General features: G+C 40.8%; 1 protein-coding gene across 2 annotated transcripts in view; it reads left to right on the top strand.

The window, feature by feature from the left end:
- The first annotated feature begins 5,778 nt into the window (after positions 1-5,778).
- The window catches only part of LOC139409156 (adenosine kinase-like), a 36,480-nt gene continuing 19,186 nt past the window's right edge, over positions 5,779-23,072 (top strand). Inside the window, exons 1-2 of one of the 2 annotated variants that reach the window (XM_071153932.1) lie at positions 5,779-6,049; positions 19,044-19,118. In XM_071153932.1, coding sequence (XP_071010033.1) covers positions 5,907-6,049; positions 19,044-19,118 — 218 coding nt within the window. In that variant the 5' untranslated portion in view covers positions 5,779-5,906. Of the gene's footprint in view, positions 6,050-17,398; positions 17,559-19,043; positions 19,119-23,072 lie in introns of those variants that run through there. The other variant, XM_071153941.1, reaches the window with a different exon arrangement.

Raw genomic sequence — 23,072 nt, 5'->3', positions numbered from 1 at the left:
CATCCTCCCCTCATTACGGTGCAGTCGTCCTGTCCCCTTTGCAGAAAAGCATCCCCAAAGAACGATGTTTCCACCTCCGTGCTTCACAGTTGGGATGGTGTTCTTGGGGTTGTACTCATCCTTCTTCTTCCTCCAAACACGGCGAGTGGAGTTTAGACCAAAAAGCTCTATTTTTGTCTCATCAGACCACATGACCTTCTCCCATTCCTCCTCTGGATCATCCAGATGGTCATTGGCAAACTTCAGATGGGCCTGGACATGCGCTGGCTTGAGCAGGGGGACCTTGCGTGCGCTGCAGGATTTTAATCCATGATGGAGTAGTGTGTTACTAATGGTTTTCTTTGAGACTGTGGTCCCAGCTCTCTTCAGGTCATTGACCAGGTCCTGCCGTGTAGTTCTGGGCTGATCCCTCACCTTCCTCATGATCATTGATAGCCCACGAGGTGAGATCTTGCATGGAGCCCCAGACTGAGGGTGATTGACCGTCATCTTGAACTTCTTCCATTTTCTAATAATTGCGCCAACAGTTGTTGCCTTCTCACCAAGCTGCTTGCCTATTGTCCTGTAGCCCATTCCAGCCTTGTGCAGGTCTACAATTGTACCCCTGATGTCCTTACACAGCTCTCTGGTCTTGGCCATTGTGGAGAGGTTGGAGTCTGTTTGATTGAGTGTGTGGACAGGTGTCTTTTATACAGGTAAAGAGTTCAAACAGGTGCAGTTAATACAGGTAATGAGTGGAGAACAGGAGGTCTTCTTAAAAAAAACGAACAGGTCTGTGAGAGCCGGAATTCTTCCTGGCTGGTAGGTGATCAAATACTTATGTCATGCAATAACATGCAAATGAATTACTTAAAAATCATACAATGTGTTTTTCTGGATTTTTGTTTTAGATTCCGTCTCTCACAGTTGAAGTGTACCTATGATAAAAATGACAGACATGATTTGTAAGTAGGAAAACCTGCAAAATTGGCAGTGTATCAAATACTTGTTCTCCCCACTGTATGTAACAAATAGGCTAACAACTGACATTGTTATAGACACCAGAAGAAATGTGAACTACAAACATGGCACCGTTTTGTAGTTTCTCCTAAACCTATTTGTTTACAAATCATTAAAGTGTGGTTACAATTGACCGTTGGGGTCGCCACCAAGGGTTATAGGGTTGGAAAATTCTCTCAGAATCATCCCAAAGATGTATTTGTGCCAAACCCTAAGTCTGAGCTACAAAATACAAGAAAGATCTGGCTTGAGAAACACATAGGGTTTTAAGGCATCAAAAGCTGAATGATAGGCCAAACAAGTAACCAAAATTATATCGACATTAGAGCCTCAAAAAAAAAAAAAAAACTATTTAGTCTTTATATCATATGTGTGGACATTAAACCTCCTATAGCCTATACTGGCACATTATCATAGGCCCTATGTATATTTAAGATATTGCTTGACAATGATGCACTGAATTCATTATCATGCAAATAGAGGGCCATGATTTTTGTTTTAACTTTTGATGATGTTTGCCAAGGACAAGTAGGGCTCAAGCAGATGGGTACATGTTCTCCACCCGCATCAATTACCTATAAGCTGTAGCGCCATATGATGCATACGTTAGAACATAGCCTATATTAAAACCATGCAAATAAGTGTGTTGCCATATAGATCAATGTCAAGTAGTAGCCTATAGAGCCCAAGCAGACATGCACCTATCGCATCCTTGAGCCTATAATAAACTCCACTATAAAGATGTGCTTATTATCGCATAGGCCGATAGCCTACGCAATAGCCTATTTGAAGGTAAGTCGGCCATATAACAACATCGACTGTTGTTCCTTGTTACGAATCGATTCAACATATTGGCCTTAATACAATTAGCCTAATATTATGGAAAGTGAACTACCAGTGGTTCATTCTGTACCGCAGCTCCGTGTTTTGGATGTTAGGCCGATAATTTGTCTTTATCCTTTTTTGACGTTGCTTACTTGCTGTATATTTCTCTGACTTCTTGTCTGTCGGTCACCCATGCAAATTCATCAGGAGAAAGTAATACTACGGGAGGTGCCCGGCTTGTACTTAATGGTGCATCATTCAGCCCCTCCAAAACGCCCCAATTCATTTGACATACCCCTCACGCAGATCCAATGTCAGAATCACTATTTAAATTTCAAAATGCAACATTCTCATACATTTAGGATTGTTTCTCATTTAGAGACACTCACTAAGAGGCTATAAATTGTTCAGACCAATGTGCTGCGCTAACATAGTAACATCATGCCATGTGACTATACTGTAGCCTACATCTATAGTCTACTGTAAAATCATATGCTGCTTTAGGCTAAATACTAGTTTGTGTGCTTCAATAGGACAAATGGAAAGAGTACCTACTGTATGTCCTACCATTTGAAATTGTGTTGTAGTGTACCTACAATACACTGCTTAAATGTATATGTTGGGTAACATTCCACTGACTAGGAGTGATACGGTTGGATAGGCCTTACTATTGTTGGATTTGGAAAGTCACATTTTAGAAAGGTATTATTGTAGTGTTGCAATGGGCAGAAATGTATTTATACAGCAAAATAATTCACACATACTTACGTGGATGATGTCTCCATAGTCTAGGACTGGAAGGAAAGTTGACCGAATTATCTGCTTCTACTACTTAGCGAGAGGCCATTTTCCTGCTGCTCCTATGAGCCCTTCTGGCTTGCACAAGCCAAGGCTCCTTCTTACTTACCGACATGGAGCCATTTGAACCCTGAAGCACACTCCACCACACCATTTTCTTTATCTGGTGAGATGTTGTAGATCATAATATACAGCCCATTAGTTAACATCCTAAATCAACGAGAAAAATGCAGTTTAAAGTAATTTACCAAATGGATTGAGAAACGAAGATGCTACGTCCATCGCAATAGAGCAGCACATGATTTCTATCTGGTTTATGTATCTCTAAATATATTGTGACATTTTCATTGTTCTCATAGCCCTTTAAGTAATGACATTAAGGACAGTGACCGTAATATAAGGTAGTATGCATGTGTGCTATGCCTACTGCTTCCAGAATTTATAAGAAACGTTTACAGTGAATGTCATTTTATCTGGACCATGGATGACAGCGCTGACAGTTTTAAACATATGGCTCAGTTGGTATGAGCAACACAAATACTTATATGCCAACAAAAACAAATGGGCAGATTGTTTAAAAATGCTTTTCTCTTTATTAACAATATGCATACATCCTATTCATAATACTGTACATGCAACCAACTGATTGCAGCATTACTGCAAAAAAAGAAGGCAAGTGAAAAGGGGAGAAAGTAGAGAACTTGTCTGTCTACCCTATATTAACAACCAAAATACAACTAGGAAGATTTGTTATATTTGAAATGTTCATGAAGTTGGGCGATAACCCCAGACACCCTGGTGACATTAGACATCTGTAACAAATGTATTAGGACTCATAAACAACTGCATATTTAATGTATATTTATGAAATTGACTAAAATAGTAACATGTACTGCCTTGCAGTTAAATATTATCCCACGCATAACATGTAAAAAAACAATTAATTTATTTCATTCATATATCACATAAACAGCAGGTAGATTCCATCCTCATGATGGAAGCATTTCATGTCAATTTTTTGTACACTTAATTTTGGCCCATCCTACCCCTCACCTTCCCATGCATGCAAATGGGCCAAAGTTTGATGATGTAATAGAGTTTGTGTTTTCAGTCAACTTGCTTGGTAAAAGAAGTGCCAATAAAGAAATACAAACTGCTGAAAGAAGTAGTAAAGGACAACATAGCTAAAATGAAAGAACATATAAATTCCTAGGTTAGACAAAATACAGCTAGGAATGCGTTCAGCCCAACGTTAGCTAATTCTTTACACGCAAATGGACTTCCAAGTGCAAATTCAAATCAAATGTGATTTGTCACATGCGCCGAATACCTTACAGTGAAATGCTTACTTACGAGCTCTCAAACGATTTCCCCTTTAAAAGCCTAATGACAAGTAGCTAGCTAACCAGATTTGATATGTCCCCTGTTGAAGGGTATTGTTGAACATAGGGAGAAGTCATCATTCAGTGGGAACAGATACATTACATGTAGCTACAACGTGATGAGGATAGCTAGCTAATCTGTTTATAGCTAGCTCCTGTAACTAACATTATTTTGGCAATACTAGCTAATTTAGCTAGCTCAGAGACTATAAAATAATTCAAGCATGCTTTTATACGAATCATGCTAAACCTAAATACGATAGAATATATCATTGCAAGTGACATAATTACGTTGTAGAAGAAGAACTTTCCCTTCCTGTAAATATTACACTGTACACCCCAGGTCAAAAGCTCAAACACAATTTCCCGCGAAACCCAGGAAAGTGATGGTAAAAACTCCCTGGAAACGTTTCGGCTTTGGGTTCTATGAAGCACACAGTACGATGGATGTGTAGTTCTGAATCACTATTAAAAGGTAACGCGAACCAGACATGTGGGGTACTATATGAATGTGATATGTACGATGATTTCCTCCTTTTAATGGGGTGATTGTCGTCTAATCAGGTGCGAGCATACACAACACTCCGGACCGCCCCACCGTTTACTCACTCAGTAACAACCAGGGGCCGGCTTCACAAAACCTTCTTATTAAGAAGAATTGTATTCTTAACTGCCATTTTTTTCCTTAACTATAGACTTAAAAATAAAGTTAAGCAAAGTTGTTATTGCTTTAAAAATGTTGTTGGAAAGTCTCTTGCGCTATTACTTATGTTTCTCCTGAAGCAAAAAGTTTAAAAGAAATTCGATTCTTGAAAATAAAGTTCTTGGAAATGTTCTTAAATTCCAAGATAGCTAAACCCTTGTTTTAAACTCAACCCCTGGGCCCTGCTCACTGCCTGATACATACATATATATATATATACGGCCATGGGATTTCTCATAAAAAAAATATATAATTATTTCAACCCTGACACTATGGCGCCGCCGGTAGAGGGCGGCTTGGCATCGCAACTATATTAAGAAGTTGAAGGAAAACATCAACTCAAATAGCTCCTTTTGTAATGACCACCCAGAAACAGTTGTGCATCTTTTTTGGCATTGTATGCATGTAAGAAAACTGTGGCAAGACATCAGTAGGTTTATAATTGAACACATTTATGAAGATTTTACACTATTGTGGAGAGATGTACTGTTTTGATTCTTTACATACAATAGAAATAAGCGGAATCATTTTTATGTAATTAATTTCACTATTCTTTTGGCCAAATTTCATATACACAAATGTACATTTACAAACAGAAAACCACATTTTAGTACCCTAGAAAAAGAAATGTAACTGTATTTTAAGACGGTTAAATGCTCTACTAACAAAAAAGCTGTTAGAATTGTAAGTATATGCATGTCCCTTAAGGTCCTTGTGTAATTGTAATGTGATATTGTACCCCCTAGCTCGATTGTCTATTGTTTGTAATCTATGTATGCTTGTGTTCCCTCATGTGCTTTATGTATTGATTTGATATTAAAAAAAAAAATTAAGAAAAAAAAAAGGCTTGGCATCGCACCTCCGTCACGTGACGTGGCAGAGGTGCGACCTATGAATACACAGAAGCCTGATTTACCATGCACACTTATCCTCTCTTATCAGCACAATCAAACTTTACATAAAACCTTTCAATATTCTACCTTGACATGAGTGAATATATGTGTGTAATATGCACTGCACAACTAAGTCATCAACTTCTGACAAAAGTTCCTGTCTTTCTGGTCAGGCGCAGTCTGTGGGCAGCTAAATTTGGGCTCCGTCTGTTGATTCTAATAGCCGTTTTCCGCCATCTGCCTCTTGATTAATATCCACGATAGCTATCTTGACTCGAGGAGGTTGCAGCGTGTTCCTTCAGAACCATGGCGTCAGGCGAACCAAGAGCGAAGAAACTCCGACTGTTAGATGAGAAAAAGGAGAAGAAAACCCCAGAAAAGAAGACCCCAGAAAAGAAGACCCCAGAGAAAACTCAAGAGAGTTCAAGGAAAGCCCCGACCAAACTGGGGTAGCTATAGTTAACTCAATGCAGCTCTGCTGAGCATGGCTACTGACTACACGAGTCTGGCTGCAGCTATAGCTAGTTAAATACTTTACACGTGCTTATGCTTTAGATGTTTGCCAAAACCTTGAGGCGTGGGCCAAAACCTTGAGGCGTGGGCCAAAACCTTGAGGCGAGGGCCAAAACCTTGAGCCGAGGGGCTAGCTTGTGAACTCTGAATCAATGAGATATCGATCAAGCATTTAAACTTCTGCATCGTTCATTCATTATTAGTCTGATCACGTCAATGGAAAGAATGTAACATCAGCTAGCTAGTTTATGCAATGCGTACATGTTTTGTCCGCTAGCTGTGTGTGGAAGCATTATTTAGTTGTGCCTTCAGAGTATGTCACACAGTATGACATACTCTAAATGACCTAAAATTAAATAAATCTCATATCTTTCACAGTCAGGCCAACCCAATGTGTACTGTGCAAGAAGCAAATAGTAGGCCTACTATTGAAACGGATATATTAGGCTGTCAACTGAGTAAGAAATTCACAGGTTTCAGATTGTCCCTTTTTTATTGTTCAGGTTTTCTCTCTTCCACTCTTTAGTTTAAAAATGGAAAGACTGAACAAACTTGGAAGTTCTACATCAGTGCTTCCCAACCAAGGGGTACTGGCACCCCTAGGGGTACTTGGCCTATCCACATGGGGTACTTCAGAAGACTCATGAGACCATAGGCTGGTTGGTCTCTACTGCTAAAATACACTTGAGGGGTTACTTAAGAGAGAATCCGGGCAGAGCAAAATTCAGTTGGTGGTACAATAACTGAAAACAGTAACAATGTTTAGACCACTTTTGAGGTCTGAGAAACATGTACAAAATGTAGATTTGAGTGACCCTTTCCCTTACAGAAAAAATAAGATTATCATAAACCTTTATTATAAGAATATTATAGTACTGGGCTCCACCTCTTCCCGCGGCATTGTCCATTATTTCCAACTTAATGTACAGAACGTCAGCGTTTATCCCTTATGGATTCATAGGCCTAAATAGCCTATAGGCTACTGACATTACAAATCATGTCTTATAGTTAATAAACATGTTTATTATAATTATTGAACAATTCGTCAAGCAAAGAAGATTAAATTACTGAATAAATGTATAGGCCTATCAATCACAATGTAGATCTATATGATTTGGCTTCATTGTTGAGCTTGGACCTCATTATCTGTGGTTGAGTATTGGTTAAGTGGGACACTTACGCTTTGTAATGGATATCTTTAAATGTGTACAATAACAACCAACCATCAATGACTGTTAGTGAGGAAGTATGTGATGATAAAATGCGTTTGATGGGTGTGCCGCCGTCATTGTGGGCGTGGTATCCCGTGTAATGACACGTGTCTCTAGAGTCATAGGCTGCATTCCAAACACTTAACAGACACACGCTCAGCCCTCAAATTAAGTGGACACTTTTGATAACTTATGACGTCTGATGAGTTTACACTTGCAGAGCAAGGGGTGAGGGAGGAAGGAATACATTTTAAATGGACTGCCCTTGCCCGGAAATTCGTCACTCGTTCGTCCTGCGACGATTGTGTTTTCAGCCACCTGTAGCTTGTGGTGCTCTATATGCGTTACAGTCAATTATAATTGCATGTCTACTTATATTAACTATATAATTATTAATATATGCCTACTGTATGCCAGCTAGCAAATTAATTAGCTAACTAACGTTAGCCTGTCAAGCTGGAACTTCTGAAGAAAGAAAATGTTTTCTTTGTAGAATTTCCAAAAGCTAACCAAACAAAAACATAATTTCATACTTTTGAGAAGTGTTTGTGCATTAGTAGCACAATTTCGAACTTATTTACATTCGTTTTTACTTACACTTGTTTGTTGACTCCATGTTGAGATTAAGTTTTAGCTGACTTTTCTAGCGGATGTACAATCATCGCAAATTGAATTATAGGACGTTTCAGGCCCCGATGTGAACATAATTGTACACTCACAAACTCCAATAAAAACGAGGCTGAGGGGCTTACGTTGCAATCTTCTCTTGCTTGGCTAATAACTTGGACCAACAACAAATATGGCTTCAGGGATTATCCCACAGGCATAAGATGAGGGTAAGTGGATGAGGGTGTGTCATTTATGAGTTTGAAACACTGCCTGGTAAGGAAAATGAAGGGTTCTGAGGTAAATAATGTAAGGGTTATAAAAAAACTAAGGATATTCAGTGTCTCATTACAACATATTTTGTAATGGGATGTAATTGTAAGTCATAATGACTGTTCATGCTTTCTGTACTACTCACACCTTTTTAGAATATTGACATTTTGACAGTGTCCCAGTATTCCAATCGCCTACTGTCAAACTGGGACACTCCTCTAGGCCATTTTTTTTAATGCAGACAAAATATTTTGGTGGACTATGAAATACCAGTGCCGTGTATTCATGGATGCCAAGTGAAGCCAGGCTTCTCAAAAAAATGGACCAAGAAAACATCAAATAATTTATCTTTCGTCTTTGTATTTTCATAATTTTCCTTCAATTCCCAAGAGGCTGAATGTATCTCACCAGAGAAAGCATCCGAACGGGAGAAACAGCATGACATTGTTGCCACCCGTAGCATTAAATGCAATCGAAGCAAGCCTCCCTTGATAAATGGAATTTGGCCTCCCTTGATAACATTTTTTGTATAAAATAATAGCCAATCAGCGTTGAGTTCAACTGGGTGAGCTCAACTGTGAATGGTCCTGAGCACCAAAAAAAAGTGTCATGGGAAGCCAGTTTGTATTTGGCATCACTCCTATCGCATCAAGAGAAATACGTTGTTGTCCTCCAGTGGCTGGCAAGCTAGCTAAAATTGTTCTTTTCCTAAATTAGCCATGGATGGAGATGGGGATTTGGACTTGTGGTAAAAGCGTGTAGGCCTATGTATGGCATAGTCCGATTGTTTCGTCATCATGAAAGAGAGGAGGGTGGCATTGGCGTTTCTCTACAAGTAGGGTGAGTCAACATGATTTTTTTCTACTTGTACGAACGCAGACACACACAAATCAGAACCGTGGACAGCCACATCATATTTAGTGTACATTGATGGGACAATTGTTTTGGTTATCTTTTAGTTGTCACTGTATTAGACTAAGCATAGATGATTTGATGATGTTGAAGTTGAAATGGTGCTGGAATAGTGGAGGCTTTGCGACTTGCGGTAACTCTCAGTGGTTCTAAATCAATAGTTGTTTAGTAGTCCAAAAATGATGAACATTAACTTGCTTGACCATGCTGTAGGTCATGTAACTGGTTGTTACACGCAGTATGCTTTGTGGACCACCGGACAGAGGTTGCTCTCCGGTTTTGTGATGAAAAAAAAGGTGGTTGAATTTATTCTGCCTGCCATGGTCTTATTGTATCGGTCTTAGGCCTATATATCACAGTCGCAAGGTATATGAACAGGTTATAGAGCAAACAACGCAATTATCATAACACATAGCTTCTAATATGTGACGCGTTTCAGGAAACTAGGCATATGTCACAAGTCATGACTTCACAGAAAATACATTTTGAAAGTTTGTTTTTAATCTAAATGCATTTTTGGGCAGAAATGCCTTCTGGAAAATGTGAATTTTCATGTGCCTTAATAACAAACTTGTATGAAATCTGTAAATACGAATAAAATTGTTAAATTACGAGCTTGTTCAGTTTGTCTCAATTGTTGAATCTTGTTATGTTCATACAATTATTTACACATGTTAAGTTTGCTGAAAATAAATGCAGTTCTTTTTTTGCTGAGTTTATATGGCAAACCAATTCGAACTCCTCTTTCGGCATGTCCAGTTCACTCATTATCTCAGCCAAACACGGCTCGTGGGAAGGTTGCCGTTTTTTTCTGTGGCTTAACTTGGCTTAGATAATGGCTTAACTTGTTGGTTAAGCCACAGAAAAAAACGGCAACCTTCCCACGAGCCGTGTTTGGCTGAGATAATGAGTGGACTGGACATGCCGAGAGAGGAGTTCGAATTGGTTTGCCATATAAACTCAGCAAAAAAGAACTGCATTTATTTTCAGCAAACTTAACATGTGTAAATAATTGTATGAACATAACAAGATTCAACAATTGAGACATAAACTGAACAAGTTCCACAGACATGTGACTAACAGAAACTGAATAATGTCTCCCTGAACAAAGGGGGTGGAGTCAAAATCAAAAGTAAGTCAGTATCTGGTGTGGCCAGCAGCTGCGTTAAGTACTGCAGTGCATCTCCTCATGGACTGCACAAGATTTGCCAGTTCTTGCTGTGAGATGTTACCCCACTCTTCCACCAAGGCACCTGCAAGTTCCCGGACATTTCTGGGGGGGAATGGCCCTAGCCTTCACCCTCCGATCCAACAGGTCCCAGACTTTCTCAATGGGATTGAGATCCGGGCTCTTCGCTGGCCATGGCAGAACATTTACATTCCTGTCTTGCAGGCAATCACAGAACAAATGACTGGTGGCATTGTCATGCTGAAAGTGTACCATATGAGGGAGGAGGATGTCTTGTTCCCTGTAACGCACAGCGTTGAGATTGCCTACAATGACAACAAGCTCAGTCCGATGATGCTGTTACACACTGCCCCAGACCATGACGGACCCTCCACCTCCAAATCGATCCCGCTCCAGAGTACAGGCCTCGGTGTAACGCTCATTCCTTCGAGGATAAACGCAATCCGACCATGACCCCTGGTGAGACAACCGCGACTCGTCAGTGAAGAGCACTTTTTGCCAGTCCTGTCTGGTCCAGCGACGGTGGGTTTGTGCCATAGGCGATGTGGTTGCCGGTGATGTCTGGTAAGGACCTGCCTTAAATCAGGCCTACAAGCCCTCAGTCCAGCCTCTCTCAACCAATTGCGGACAGTCTGAGCACTGATGGAGGGATTGTGCTTTCCTGGTGTAACTTGGGCAGTTGTTGTTGCCGCCATCCTGTACCTGTCCCGCAGGTGTGATGTTAGGATGTACTGATCCTGTGCAGGTGTTACACATGGTCTGCCACTGCGAGGATGCCTCCTTGCAGCATACCTGAGGCATGTTCACACAGATGAGCTGGGACCCTGGGCATCTTTCTTTTGGTGTTTTTCAGAGTAAGTAGAAAGGCCTCTTTAGTGTCCTAAGTTTTCATAACTGTGACCATAATTGCCTACCGTCTGTAAGCTGTTAGTGTCTTAATGACCGTTCCACAGGTGCATGTTCATTAAATGTTTATGGTTCAGTGAACAAGCATGACGTGTGATTTTATACGTTTACCTAGCTAGGTTCATTGTTTACCTAGCTAGGTAAGTGTCTTAAGCTGAAGTGTACTGTTAGCTAGCTAATGTTAGCTGGCTGGCTCCCTAGCTGACGTTATTATTCGTATTCCAGAGCTGTTTGTTTTCCTAGTTAGAGCCTAATGTTAGCTAACAGATTCATGCATGGTAGTAACGACATGATTTGGCACTATGTTCATTGTTGTTTAATTAGCTAACGTTAGCTGGCTGGCTCGTTAGCTAACTTTATGTGACGTGTGTTATCTTACACGTTGTTTACCTAGCTAGGTTCATTATTTACCTAGCTAGCTACCTACATGTCTTAAGCTAAAGTGTACAACACCAGTTGAATATGGCCGGTGTTAGTAAACGTCGGCAAAAAAGCGTCATGAAATTGTTGCCAGCAGAGCTGGTTAGGCTGTTTTCATATTATCCAGAGGTAAACAAATCATTGGCCAGAGCGTCAAGTGTGTGTGCTCTGAACGCTCTGACAGCGAAACAAGATTTGTGGGGCTTAAGCTTAAGAGGGTGTGATTGATGCTTAATGGGTGTAGACAAAGAAGAGCTCTTCACTAGATACCAAAACATTCAAAAGGGATTTTGTCTAAAGTGAGTTTACAAGTTATCAACTTTCAAAGCATAATTACTTTGCCATTGTTCCTCAAATGCAGTGTATGATATACTGTTTGGTAGCTCTGCGTCTCTACTTTCATCAAATATAAAATACACCATTTCAAATTTTGCTACAAAAGACCGAATCCAAGTGGTGAGCCTTTTAACTGGATTTGCTTCTCCAATTATTTTACCCACCACCGCCACTGTGAAATAGTGTACATGTTTTTGTAACAGAAATCCATATTCTAAATGCACTGAACAAAAATATTAACACAACATGCAACAATTTCAAAGATTTTACTGAGTTCCAGTTCACATAAGGAAATCAGTCAATTGAAATAAATTCATTAGGCTGTGATCTATGGATTTCATATGACTGGGAACACAGATATGCAAAAAAAAAAAGTTGGGGCTGATCAGAAAACCAGTCAGTATTTTTGGTCTGACCACCATTTTCGTAATGCAGTGCAACACATCTCCTTTGCATAGAGTTGATCAGGCTGTTGATTGTGGCCTGTGGAATGTTGTCACACTCTCACAAAGCTGCGCGAAGTTGCTGGATATTTGAAGAACTGGGACGTTTTCAGCTTCCAGGAATTGTTTTCAGATCTTTGCGACATGGGGCCGTGCATTATCATCCTGAAACATGAACCGATAAATGGCACGACAATGAGCCTTAGGATCTCATCACGGTATCTCTGTGCATTCAAATTGCCTTCGATAAAATGCAATTGTGTTCGTTGCCCGTAGCTTATGCCTGTCCCATACCATAACCCCTTCACTAACTACCATGGGGCACGCTGTTGACATACACACCCTGCCATACAGTTTTATAAAAAAATAAATGTAACTCCTTCTCCCCAATTTTGTGGTACCCTCCCCTAACCCGGACGACACTGGGCCAATTGTGCGCCGCCCCATGGGTCTTCCGGGTCACGGCCGGCTGCGACAGAGCCTGGACTCGAACCCAGAATCTCTAGTGGCACAGCTAGACTGCGATGCAGTCCCTTAGACCACTGTGCCACTCGGGAGGCCTGCCCGGTACAGTTAAAACCGGGAATCAGTCGTGAAGAGCACAGTTATCCAACATGCCAGTGGCCATCGAAGGTGAGCACTTGCCCACTGAAGTCGGTTACAACGCCGAACTGCAGTCAGTTCAAATCAAATCAAATTTTATTTGTCACATACACATGGTTAGCAGATGTTAATGCGAGTGTAGCGAAATGCTTGTAGTTCAAGACCCTGGTGAGGAAGACGAGCACACAGATGAGCTTCCCTGAAACGGTTTCTGACAGTTTGCAGAAATTCTTCGGGTGTGCTAACCTACAGTTTCATCTGCTGTACGGAGGGCTGGTCTCATACGATCCCCAGGTGAAGAAGCAGGATGGGCTGGGCTGGCGTAGTTACATGTGGTCTGCGGTTGTGAGGCCGGTTGGACATACTGCTAAATTCTCTAAAACGATGTTGGAAGCGGCTTATGGTAGAGAAATGAACATTAAATTCTCTGGCAACAGCTCTGGTGGACATTTCTGCGTTTAGCATGCCAATTGCACGCTCAATCAACTTGAGACATCTGTGGCATTGTGTTGTGTGACAAAACTGCACATTTTTAGAGTGGCCTTTTATTGTCCCCAGCACATGGTGCATCTGTGTAATGATCATGCTGTTTAATCAGCTTCTTGATATGCCACACCTGTCAGGTGGATGTATTATCTTGACAAAGTAGAAATGCTCGCTAACAGGGATGCAGAGCTACATTTTACTTAAAGATATTACCTCACCAACATGTTTTATTTTGCTGTATTTGAGGGGTAAGGTCTTTCTGGTTTCATTCTACAAAATATCCACTAGAGTTTAGTGTTGAGAATGTTGAGCTGATAGGCCTAGATTTATTTTAGATGTATTTTATTTATAGGCTATTCAATTACATAATTTATATGATGATAATAATAAATTATAGTTATTAATGTTCCACAAAAATAACTAAAGAATGTTATAATAGATTTAATTTGTATGAATAATTGAAGTTTATCATAAAAATATAGAAATTGCTTTTATAGGCTCTAATTTATCCGTCTTTACAATAAAGAATTATGTGTCCCACTTTGCCAATATGCCAGTATTAACTGAACAAATGTGGTCTCGGGACAATTTGGGTTTGAAGAGCCATCCATCCTGTGTGTTTTTAATATTTCTTAATTTTGTGTAGGAAAGTTCTTGAGCTATTTAGAATGGTATCATGTTGGGGGTTAAAACAATGGGATGATTCTCTAAGGTGTACCGGAAAGCACATTTTCAGAAAGTGTCCCACATCACCAATACTCACACTATTGCTTCCTTTGTGCTCATGCTTGGGCACACTTTTATTACGCAGGCGGTAAAGAATAGAAACCCGATTCAATGATAATGCACTCAAATAACAATTCAGACCTGCCAACTTGTGTACCCGACTCCGCTATATTTCGCATTTCTTTGGCTTTCTTTTTTATTGAAGTATCCGCTTAATCGGGAGCTGTGCTCTCCAGCCAAAGCAAAGATAATTTGTGGGTGAGTGAAGCCCCTTCAGACAATTGTTATAACGTACAGCCTACGATGACTATTAGTTAATTTGTTACATTTATTGTTAACCAAAAGCATATCTTTAATTTCAAACCACATAGTTACGGTCCATGCTAAACACAATTCTTGGGGAGTTGAGCTCTTGATCTCTCCAGCCGAAGATCTGTGCGACAAGCGCAAGTCTAGCATAAAAAGGGAGGCATTTCACTGAACCCAGCAAACACATACAGTACCAGTCAAGTGTGGACACCTACACATTCAAGGGTTTTTCTTTGTTTACTATTTTCTACATGTGTAGAATAATAGTGAAGACATCTATGAAATAACATATATGGAATTATTTAGTAACCAAAAAAGTATAAAAAAAATCAAAATATATTTTAGATTCTTCAAAGTAGCCACCCTTTGCCTTGATAACAGCTCTGCACACTCTTGGCATTCTCTTAACCAGCTTTACCTGGAGTGCTTTTCCAACAGTCTTGAAGGAGTTCCCACATATGCTGAGCACTTGTTGGCTGCTTTTCCTTCACTCTGCGGTCCAACTCATCCCAAAACATCTCAATTGGGTTGAGGTCGGGAGATTGTGTCAAATAGCCCTTACACAGTCTGGAGTCATTGTCCTGTTGAAAAACAAATGATAGTCCCACTAAGTCCAAACCAGATGGGATGGCGTATTGCTGTGGTAGCCATGCTGGTTAAGTGTGCCTTGAATTCTAAATGAATCACAGACAGTGTTGCCAGCAAAGCACCATCACACCCCCACCTACATGCTTCACTGTGGGAACCACACATGCAGAGATCATCGGCTCATCAGACCAAAGGACAGATTTCCACCGGTCTAATTTCCATTGCTTGTGTTTCTTGGCCCAAGCAAGTCTCTTATTCTTGGTGTCCTTTAGTAGTGGTTTCTTTGCAGCAATTCGACCATGAAGGCATGATTCACACCGTCTCTGAACAGTTGATGTTGAGATGTGTCTATTACTTGAACTCTGTGAAGCATTTATTTGGGCTGCAATTTCTGAGGGTGGTAACTCTAATGAACTTATCCTCTGCAGCAGAGGTAACTCTGGGTTTTCCTTTCCTGTGGCGATCCTCATGAGAGCCAGTTTCATCATAGCACTTGATGTTTTTGCGACTGCACTTGAAGAAATCTTCAAAGTTCTTGAAATTTTCCGCATTGACTGACCTCCATGTCTTAAAGTAATGATGGATTTGTTTCTCTTTGCTTATTTGAGCTGTTCTTGCCATAATTTGTACTTGGTCTTTTACCAAATAGGGCTATCTTCTGAAAACCAACCCTACCTTGTCACAACACAACTGATCAACTGATTGGTTCAAACACATTAAGAAGGAAATAAATTCCACAAATTAACTTAACAAGGTACACCTGTAAATTGAAATGCATTCCAGGTGACTACCTCATGAACCTGGTTGAGAGAATGCCAGGATTTCAAAGCTGTCATCAAGGAAAAGGGTTGCTACTTTGAAGAATCTCAAATATAAAATATATTTTGATTTGTTTAACACTTTTTTGGGGGTTACTAACATGATTCCATATGTGTTATTTCATATTTTTGATGTCTTCACTACAATGTAGACAATAGTAAAAACTAAAGAAAAACCCTTGAATGAGTAAGTCTGTCCAAACTTTTACTATATATGTCATGGGATAACAAATAGGCATAATAGGCCTGGTGTGGGTGAACAAAATCAACTTGCACGTGATTGCGGTTTGGTCAGCATGTAAGCTGTTGCTTGAAGTTCTACCTGCTACACAGAGTGCGTTGTTTTGGGAGAGGAGCAGAGGGGAAGAGCATCTTTATTATATTTTCCCCTACTGTACTAAATTAATCTATGTGTAAGTACAGTAGATTTGGTCCAGTTTTCTGCAAGTACTCATTACATTTTTGTGAGTGGTTGTACTAAATTATCCTCTAATTGCACAAGTTGCATTTGTTTACATTGTGAACCTAGCTAGTCAATGTAGTAGCAGTAGTAGTAGTAGCAGTAGCAGTAACTTCAGAAATCTTAGTAAAATAACCAGTGGTGTATGCAACCAAAATCAATTTCATTTCTCATTATTTCAATTCACAAGATGGAATGGGAAAATGTATGGAGTAAAAAGTATTATATTTTCTTATGGTATGTATAATAGTAAAAAAAAAAAAATGAAACCCATCCAAAATAACGACTAAAGTACTTTACACTACTGCTAAATGTCCATGAATGTTTCTACCTGTCCCCAAATTAATGTAGTTGGTGTGGATGTACAAAATCAACATGCGCACGCGCGTGGCCGGTGTAGTTAGCGTGTGAAGTTATCTGCGTTCATAGTAGGTCAGGGGTAGGGGCTCAGTACACTGTCACCCAAGTCTCGGTCTGTCTGTGACTCAAAGTCCTTGAAGCACCGACGAAACTAATGTGTAGTCTGAGGCAGAGTAGCGCTTTCCTCTGCATAATTTCAATGTCACTCGTGTCACAGGGAACTAACTACCCACTCCGCTAGCTCGTCGTCTAGGCTCGCTAACGTCAGCTAATTATAATTTACAGAATGTGTTTTCTGAGTTGCTCTAATAACGACTTAAACGTTATTTAGTACATGCAAGCATGCCTCCCGCGTGTTCACAATTGAATCATTGCATCATTATTATGCGCAATTTTCTAAAGACTTGTACATCTCCCTCTAATTTAGTTAGTTATTCTGATACTTGGTGTGTTTCTATCGCGAAAGTGTCTGAATATGATCTCTGCACATTTTGTCACACACATTACGCTCTAATAATGAACGCCCGGGAGACAAAATAGTGAAGCTTACCAATCACAGATCCAGACAGCAGTACTTTGTCACGCCCTCTTCTCGCGTAGCCTATCAGACCAGGTCGAAAGGAGGGTTCAGGCTTTCAGAAAAAAAATCGATTCAAGCGATTCATCAAGGGAGATTTTAAACCCGAGGTTTGGGACGGAGAGTCCTTTTTGGCTGGTTTGTCTGAGGCGGCCAACAGGTCTGTTACACAGAGTGAAACTGTTACTGAGACAAAAAGACGCACACCATGCCAGCAGCACGGTAAGGACACTAGACTAAGGAGAGGACCTGATGTGCATTGTGTTATATAGTCTGTAAAGTACATGGTTCAATGCTGAGCTGTTGGGTCTATCTATACAGTGGATGGTAGGATGCTGAAATGATGGTGTAGCTGGTCTGCTGGTAGGGAAATTGGCTCACCACTCTGTAATCTTAAACGAGCAGATGGAGAGTTTGTTCAGTAGGAACCTATGTGTATTAAGGGTGGGGTGTCAATGAAACACTGATGATTATTTTATTAAGAACGGGCCAACTCCCTATAGGCCTATTAACATAGTGTATTAATGAAGACTATATAAGCTACATTTTATTAAAGTGTCACTGCACACTGATACAATTTGAGAATACAAAATACAGATTTTTTTTTAAACTACATTGTGGACCACTCAGAGTTTTGAGACACTAAAAAACAACCATAATCAAACATGGTACATATTTCCTTTGGTGTCATAATACATGTAATCCTCTATAGTGTATATATTAGTATCAGTTATTATACATTATATCATTTATAAACATGTATGTAAAACAATTAAGTACAGTAGATGAAAGGACATTTATAAAGAAATGACTCCGTTGGAGGATAAGGTAGCAGGCTTAGGCGCAGGAATTTATGTTATTGTTACCTGATACATTTTCACACTTCTACAAGGCTGTGCAGAAAGCAAACGACTGAAACGGGGAGGGAATAACCTGAACTTGTCCATCAATAAACACTTATTTTCGTTTTGCTACGGTGTGCAGTGTGCACTAATGAATACACCCCAGATGTACAGTAGCGAGAGAGAGTTCAACAAGGTTCATTCACCCTGACCCTGCACAGCCTGTCCTCTTTTATTTTTCTTAAGGTTGAATATTATACCTAAGTGTGTGTGTGTGTGTGAACTGAAGCCTGATTTAATATGCTTATCACTCTGGCACTGTGTCCCTCGGTGGTGTCAGTCTTTTGACCCGTAGCTGAAACTCCCTGACACTCTCCCACACACAAACGCAGGCAGGCAGGTTTGTTTGTTCAGTCTTCTGTTTTACTATTGGGTCTCAGAGGGGGAGGAGAGGTGGGTAAGGAGAGATGTTGGTTTAGAAACATGTTTGGGATAACGCTCGTCACAAGACTCTACAACTGTTACAAAATAAAGCTTTGTGTTCAACTCGTCCCTGGAAGACACACTGCTATCCTCCTGATTGTGCCTTTTTGTGAAATATGTCATGTGATGATGCATGCATGCATGAATGAATATAGGGCTTCTATCACATCTGTGTTAACACCATCTGTGTTCACAGTCCATATTCTCACCTATTGACGTGAGACGGTTTAGGCCTACCTATAATTCTGCCGTTGCGTGAATGGTACACTTCAATGGGACGCATAGACTATGTTATTCCACCATATGCATATGACATTATCTTATGGTTTGTAACAATACAAAACTAATGTTGTGACTGATAATAATTGTGTGTGTTTTACAGCCCTAATTCTCTGTTCGGGATGGGGAACCCCCTGCTGGACATCTCAGCCGTCGTGGACAAGGACTTCCTGGAGAAGTGAGTCACTGGGGAAGGGGCATAGGTGGCTTTCACACCTAGTTGGTTAGGATTTTTGTTTTGTTTTTTACTCTGGTGCGTTTACCCCCTATGTTTGGTTCGTTTGAACAGGTGTGAACACCATCTGGACTCTGATGTGCACTACACAAGCGCACAGTTAGTTGAGGTAGTATGTACATGTAGGTAGAGTTATCACCTGCAGTGGTGTGAAGAGGGGGGGAGGGGGCATTGCAAATAGTTTTGGTAGCCATTTGACTAGATGTTCAGGAGTCTTATGGCTTGGGGGTAGAAGCAGTTTAGAAGCATCTTGGACCTAGACTTGGCGCTCCAGTACCGCTTGCGTTGCGGTAGCAGAGATAACAGTCTTACTAGGGTGGCTGGAGTCTTTAACAATTTTTAGGGCCTTCCTCTGACACTGCGTGGTATAGAGGTCCTGGATGGCAGGAAGCTTGGCCCCAGTGATATACTGGGTCGTTCGCCCTGGGCCGAGCAGTTGCCGTACCAGGCAGTGATGTAACTAGTCAGAATACTCTTGATGGTGCAGCTGTAGAACCTTTTGAGGATCTGAGGACCATGCCAAATCTTCTCAGTCTCCTGAGGAGGAATAGGTTTTGTCGTGCCAGCTTCACGACTGTCTTGGGGTGCTTGGACCATGTTAGTTTGTTGGTGATGTGGACACCAAGGAACTTGAAGCTCTCAACCTGCTCCACTGCAGCCCTGTCAATGCTCGGCCCTCTTTTTCCTGTAGTCCACAATCATCTCCTTTTTCTTGATCACGTTGAGGGAGAGGTTGTTGTCCTGGCACCACACGGCCAGGTCTCTGACCTCCCTATAGGTTGTCTCGTCGTTTTCGGTGATCAGGCCTATTGTTGTGTCATCTGCAAATTTTAATGATGGTGTTGGAGTCGTGCCTGGCCATGCAGTCATAAGTGAACATGGAGTACAGGAAGGGACTGCGCACGCATCCCTGATGGGCCCCTGTGTTGAGGATCAGTGTGGCGGATGTGTTGTTACCACCTGTGGGCGGCCCGTCAGGAAGTCCAGGATCCAGTTGCAGAGGGAGGTGTTTAGTCCCAGGGTCCTTAACTTATTGATGAGCTTTGAGGGCACTATGGTGTTGAACGCTGAGCTTGGTTGAAATTGGTTGTTGATCATTGATAGAGAACTGTTTAAGTCTTTCCATAGATTTTCAAGCAGCCTTAAGTTAAAGCTCCCGAGTGGCGCAGCGGTCTAAGGCACTCTCTCAGTGCAAGAGGTGTCACTTCAGTCCCTGGTTCGAATCCAGTCCGTATCACATCCGGCTGTGATTGGGAGTCCCATAGGGCGGCGCACAATTGGCCCAGCGTCATCCAGGTTTGGCCAGGGTTGGCCGTCATTGTAAATAAAAAATGTGTTCTTAACTGACTAGTTAAATAAAATAAAAATACAATTTAAAAAACTAACTCAGCCACTCTGGAACATTCACTGTCTTCTTGGTAAGCAACCAGTGTAGCTTTGGTCTTGTTTTTTAGGTTATTGTCCTGCTGAATGGTGAATTCATCTCCCAGTGTCTGGTAGAAAGCAGACTGAACCAGGTTTTCCTCTAGGATCTTTCCTGTGCTTAGCTCTATTCCGTTTCTTTTTTTATTCTACAAAAACTCCGCAGCCCTTAACGATTACAAGCATACCTATAACATGATGCATCCACCACTATCTTTGAAAATATGGAGAGTGGTACTCAGTAATGTGTTTGGGGCAAATGCAATACAACTCCTTGTATATAGGACAAAAAGTGGGGGGGAAAGCCACATTTTTTGCAGTATTACTTTAGTTACTTTTTGTACCAGGATGAATGTTTTGTAGTATTTTTATTCTGTGCAGGCTTCCTTCTTTTCACCCTGTCAATTAGGTTATTGTGGAGTAACTACAATGTTGTTGATTCATCCTCAGTGTTCTCCCATCACAGCCATTAAACTCTGTAACTGTTTTAAAGTCACCATTGGCCTCATGGTGAAATCCCTGAGCAGTTTCCTTCCTCTCTGGCAACTGAGTTAGGAAGGACACCTGTATCTTTGTAGTGACTGGGTGTAATGATACACCATCCAAAGTGTAATTAATAACTTCACCATGCTCAAAGGGATATTCCAATGTCTGCTTTTTCTATTTTTACCATCTACCAATAGGTTCCCTTATTTGTGAGGAATTGGAAAACCTCCCTGTTCTTTGTGGTTGAATCTGTGTTTGAAATTCACTGCTCAACTGAAGTACCTTAAAATGATCTGTATGTGTGGGTTACAGTGATGAGGCAGTCATTTAAAAAATAATGTTAAACACTTATTGCACACAGTGAGTCCATGCAACTTATGTGACTCCTGAACATATTTAGGCTTGCATAACAAAGGGGTTGAATACTTATTGACTCAAGACATTTCAGCTTTTCATTTTTTATTAAGTTTTAGAGAAAAATGTAGAGAAACATCATTCCACTTCCAGTGACAAAACATTTTATTTAATCAATTTTAAGTTCAGGCTGTAACGCAACAAAATGTGGAGAAAAGTCCAGGGGTGTGAGTACCTTCTCAAAAGCACTGTATAACACACTTTTCAATGTAAATTTGGTCGGATCAACCAAAAAGTTGTTTATTGCAGCTTTTAACCATTGTATGTCAAAATAAATCATTTAGATCCAATAATAAAAACAAATAAACAGTTCTACAACTGAACATCAATAATCAAGAAAGTGCCTGCCCTGCAACAAAATGCTGAGTGATACAGCGTATTTAAGCAATAAGGCCTGAGGGGGTGCGGTAAATGGTCAATATACCATGGCTAAGGGCTGTTCTTAAGCACAACGCAACGCAGAGTGCCTGGATACAACACTTAGCCGTGGTAAGCTGTTTAGCTGTTCATGAATAAACGTTTTTGGAAGTGATCCATGCTAAAAGAGTTCCTTAAACCTGACTTTGACCTCAGATGGATTAGACCCTTTCTTCTTAAAGGTTGCTGCCCCTATCATCGCAAAGCCTATCTCCAACCTTTTTAACCTTTCTCTCCTTTGGGGAGGTTCCCATTGGTTCCCTTTATTTAAAGGGGGAGATCAAGCTGATCCTAACTGTTATAGGCCTATTTCTATTTTGGCCTGTTTATCAAAAGTGTTGGAAAAACTTGCCAATAATCAACTGACTGACTTTCTTGATGTCTATAGTATTCTCTTGGGAATGCAATCTGGTTTCCGCTTGGTTTGTGGATGTGTCACTGCAACCTTAAAGGTCCTCAATGATGTCACCATTGCCCTCGATTCTAAACAATATTGTGCTGCTATTTTTATTGACTTGGCCAAAGCTTTTGATACGGTTGACCATTCCATTCTTGTGGGCTAGCTAAGGAGTATTGATGTCTCTGAGGGGTCTTTGGCCTGGTTTGTTAACTACCTCTCTGAGTGCAGTATATCAAGTCAGAAAATCTGCTGTCTCAGCCACTACCTGTCACCGAGGGAGTACCCCAAGGCTCGATCCTAGGCCCTACGCTCTTCTTAATTTACATCAACAACATGCTCAGGCAGTAGGAAGCTCTCTCATCCATTTATATGCAGATGATACAGTCTTATACTCGGCTGGACTCTCCACGGATTTTGTGTTAAATGCTCTACAACAAAGCCAACTTGCTTTCTCTGGTAGTCACCTCATACAAGTACTTGGGAGTAATGCTAGATGGTGCACTGTCCTTCTCTTAGCACATTGCCTTTTGGTAGGACATCATTGTAAATAAGAATTTGTTCTTAACTGACTCGCCTAGTTAAATAAATAAAAAATGCTCAATCACGCACAATCATACGGCCTCCCGAGTGGGGCAGTGGTCTAAGGCACTGTATCGCAGTGCTAGTTGTGTCACTAGAGATTCTGGGTTCGAGTCCAGGCTCTGTAGCAGCCGGCCGCAATCGGGGGTGGCGCACAATTTCCCCAGCGTCGTCCTGGT

The sequence above is a fragment of the Oncorhynchus clarkii genome, chromosome 1 (genome assembly GCF_045791955.1).
Source record: "Oncorhynchus clarkii lewisi isolate Uvic-CL-2024 chromosome 1, UVic_Ocla_1.0, whole genome shotgun sequence".
In the NCBI taxonomy this organism is placed as follows: domain Eukaryota; kingdom Metazoa; phylum Chordata; class Actinopteri; order Salmoniformes; family Salmonidae; genus Oncorhynchus; species Oncorhynchus clarkii.
Note: the sequence above shows the minus strand (reverse complement) of the source record. Positions and strands in the feature narration are given on the sequence as shown.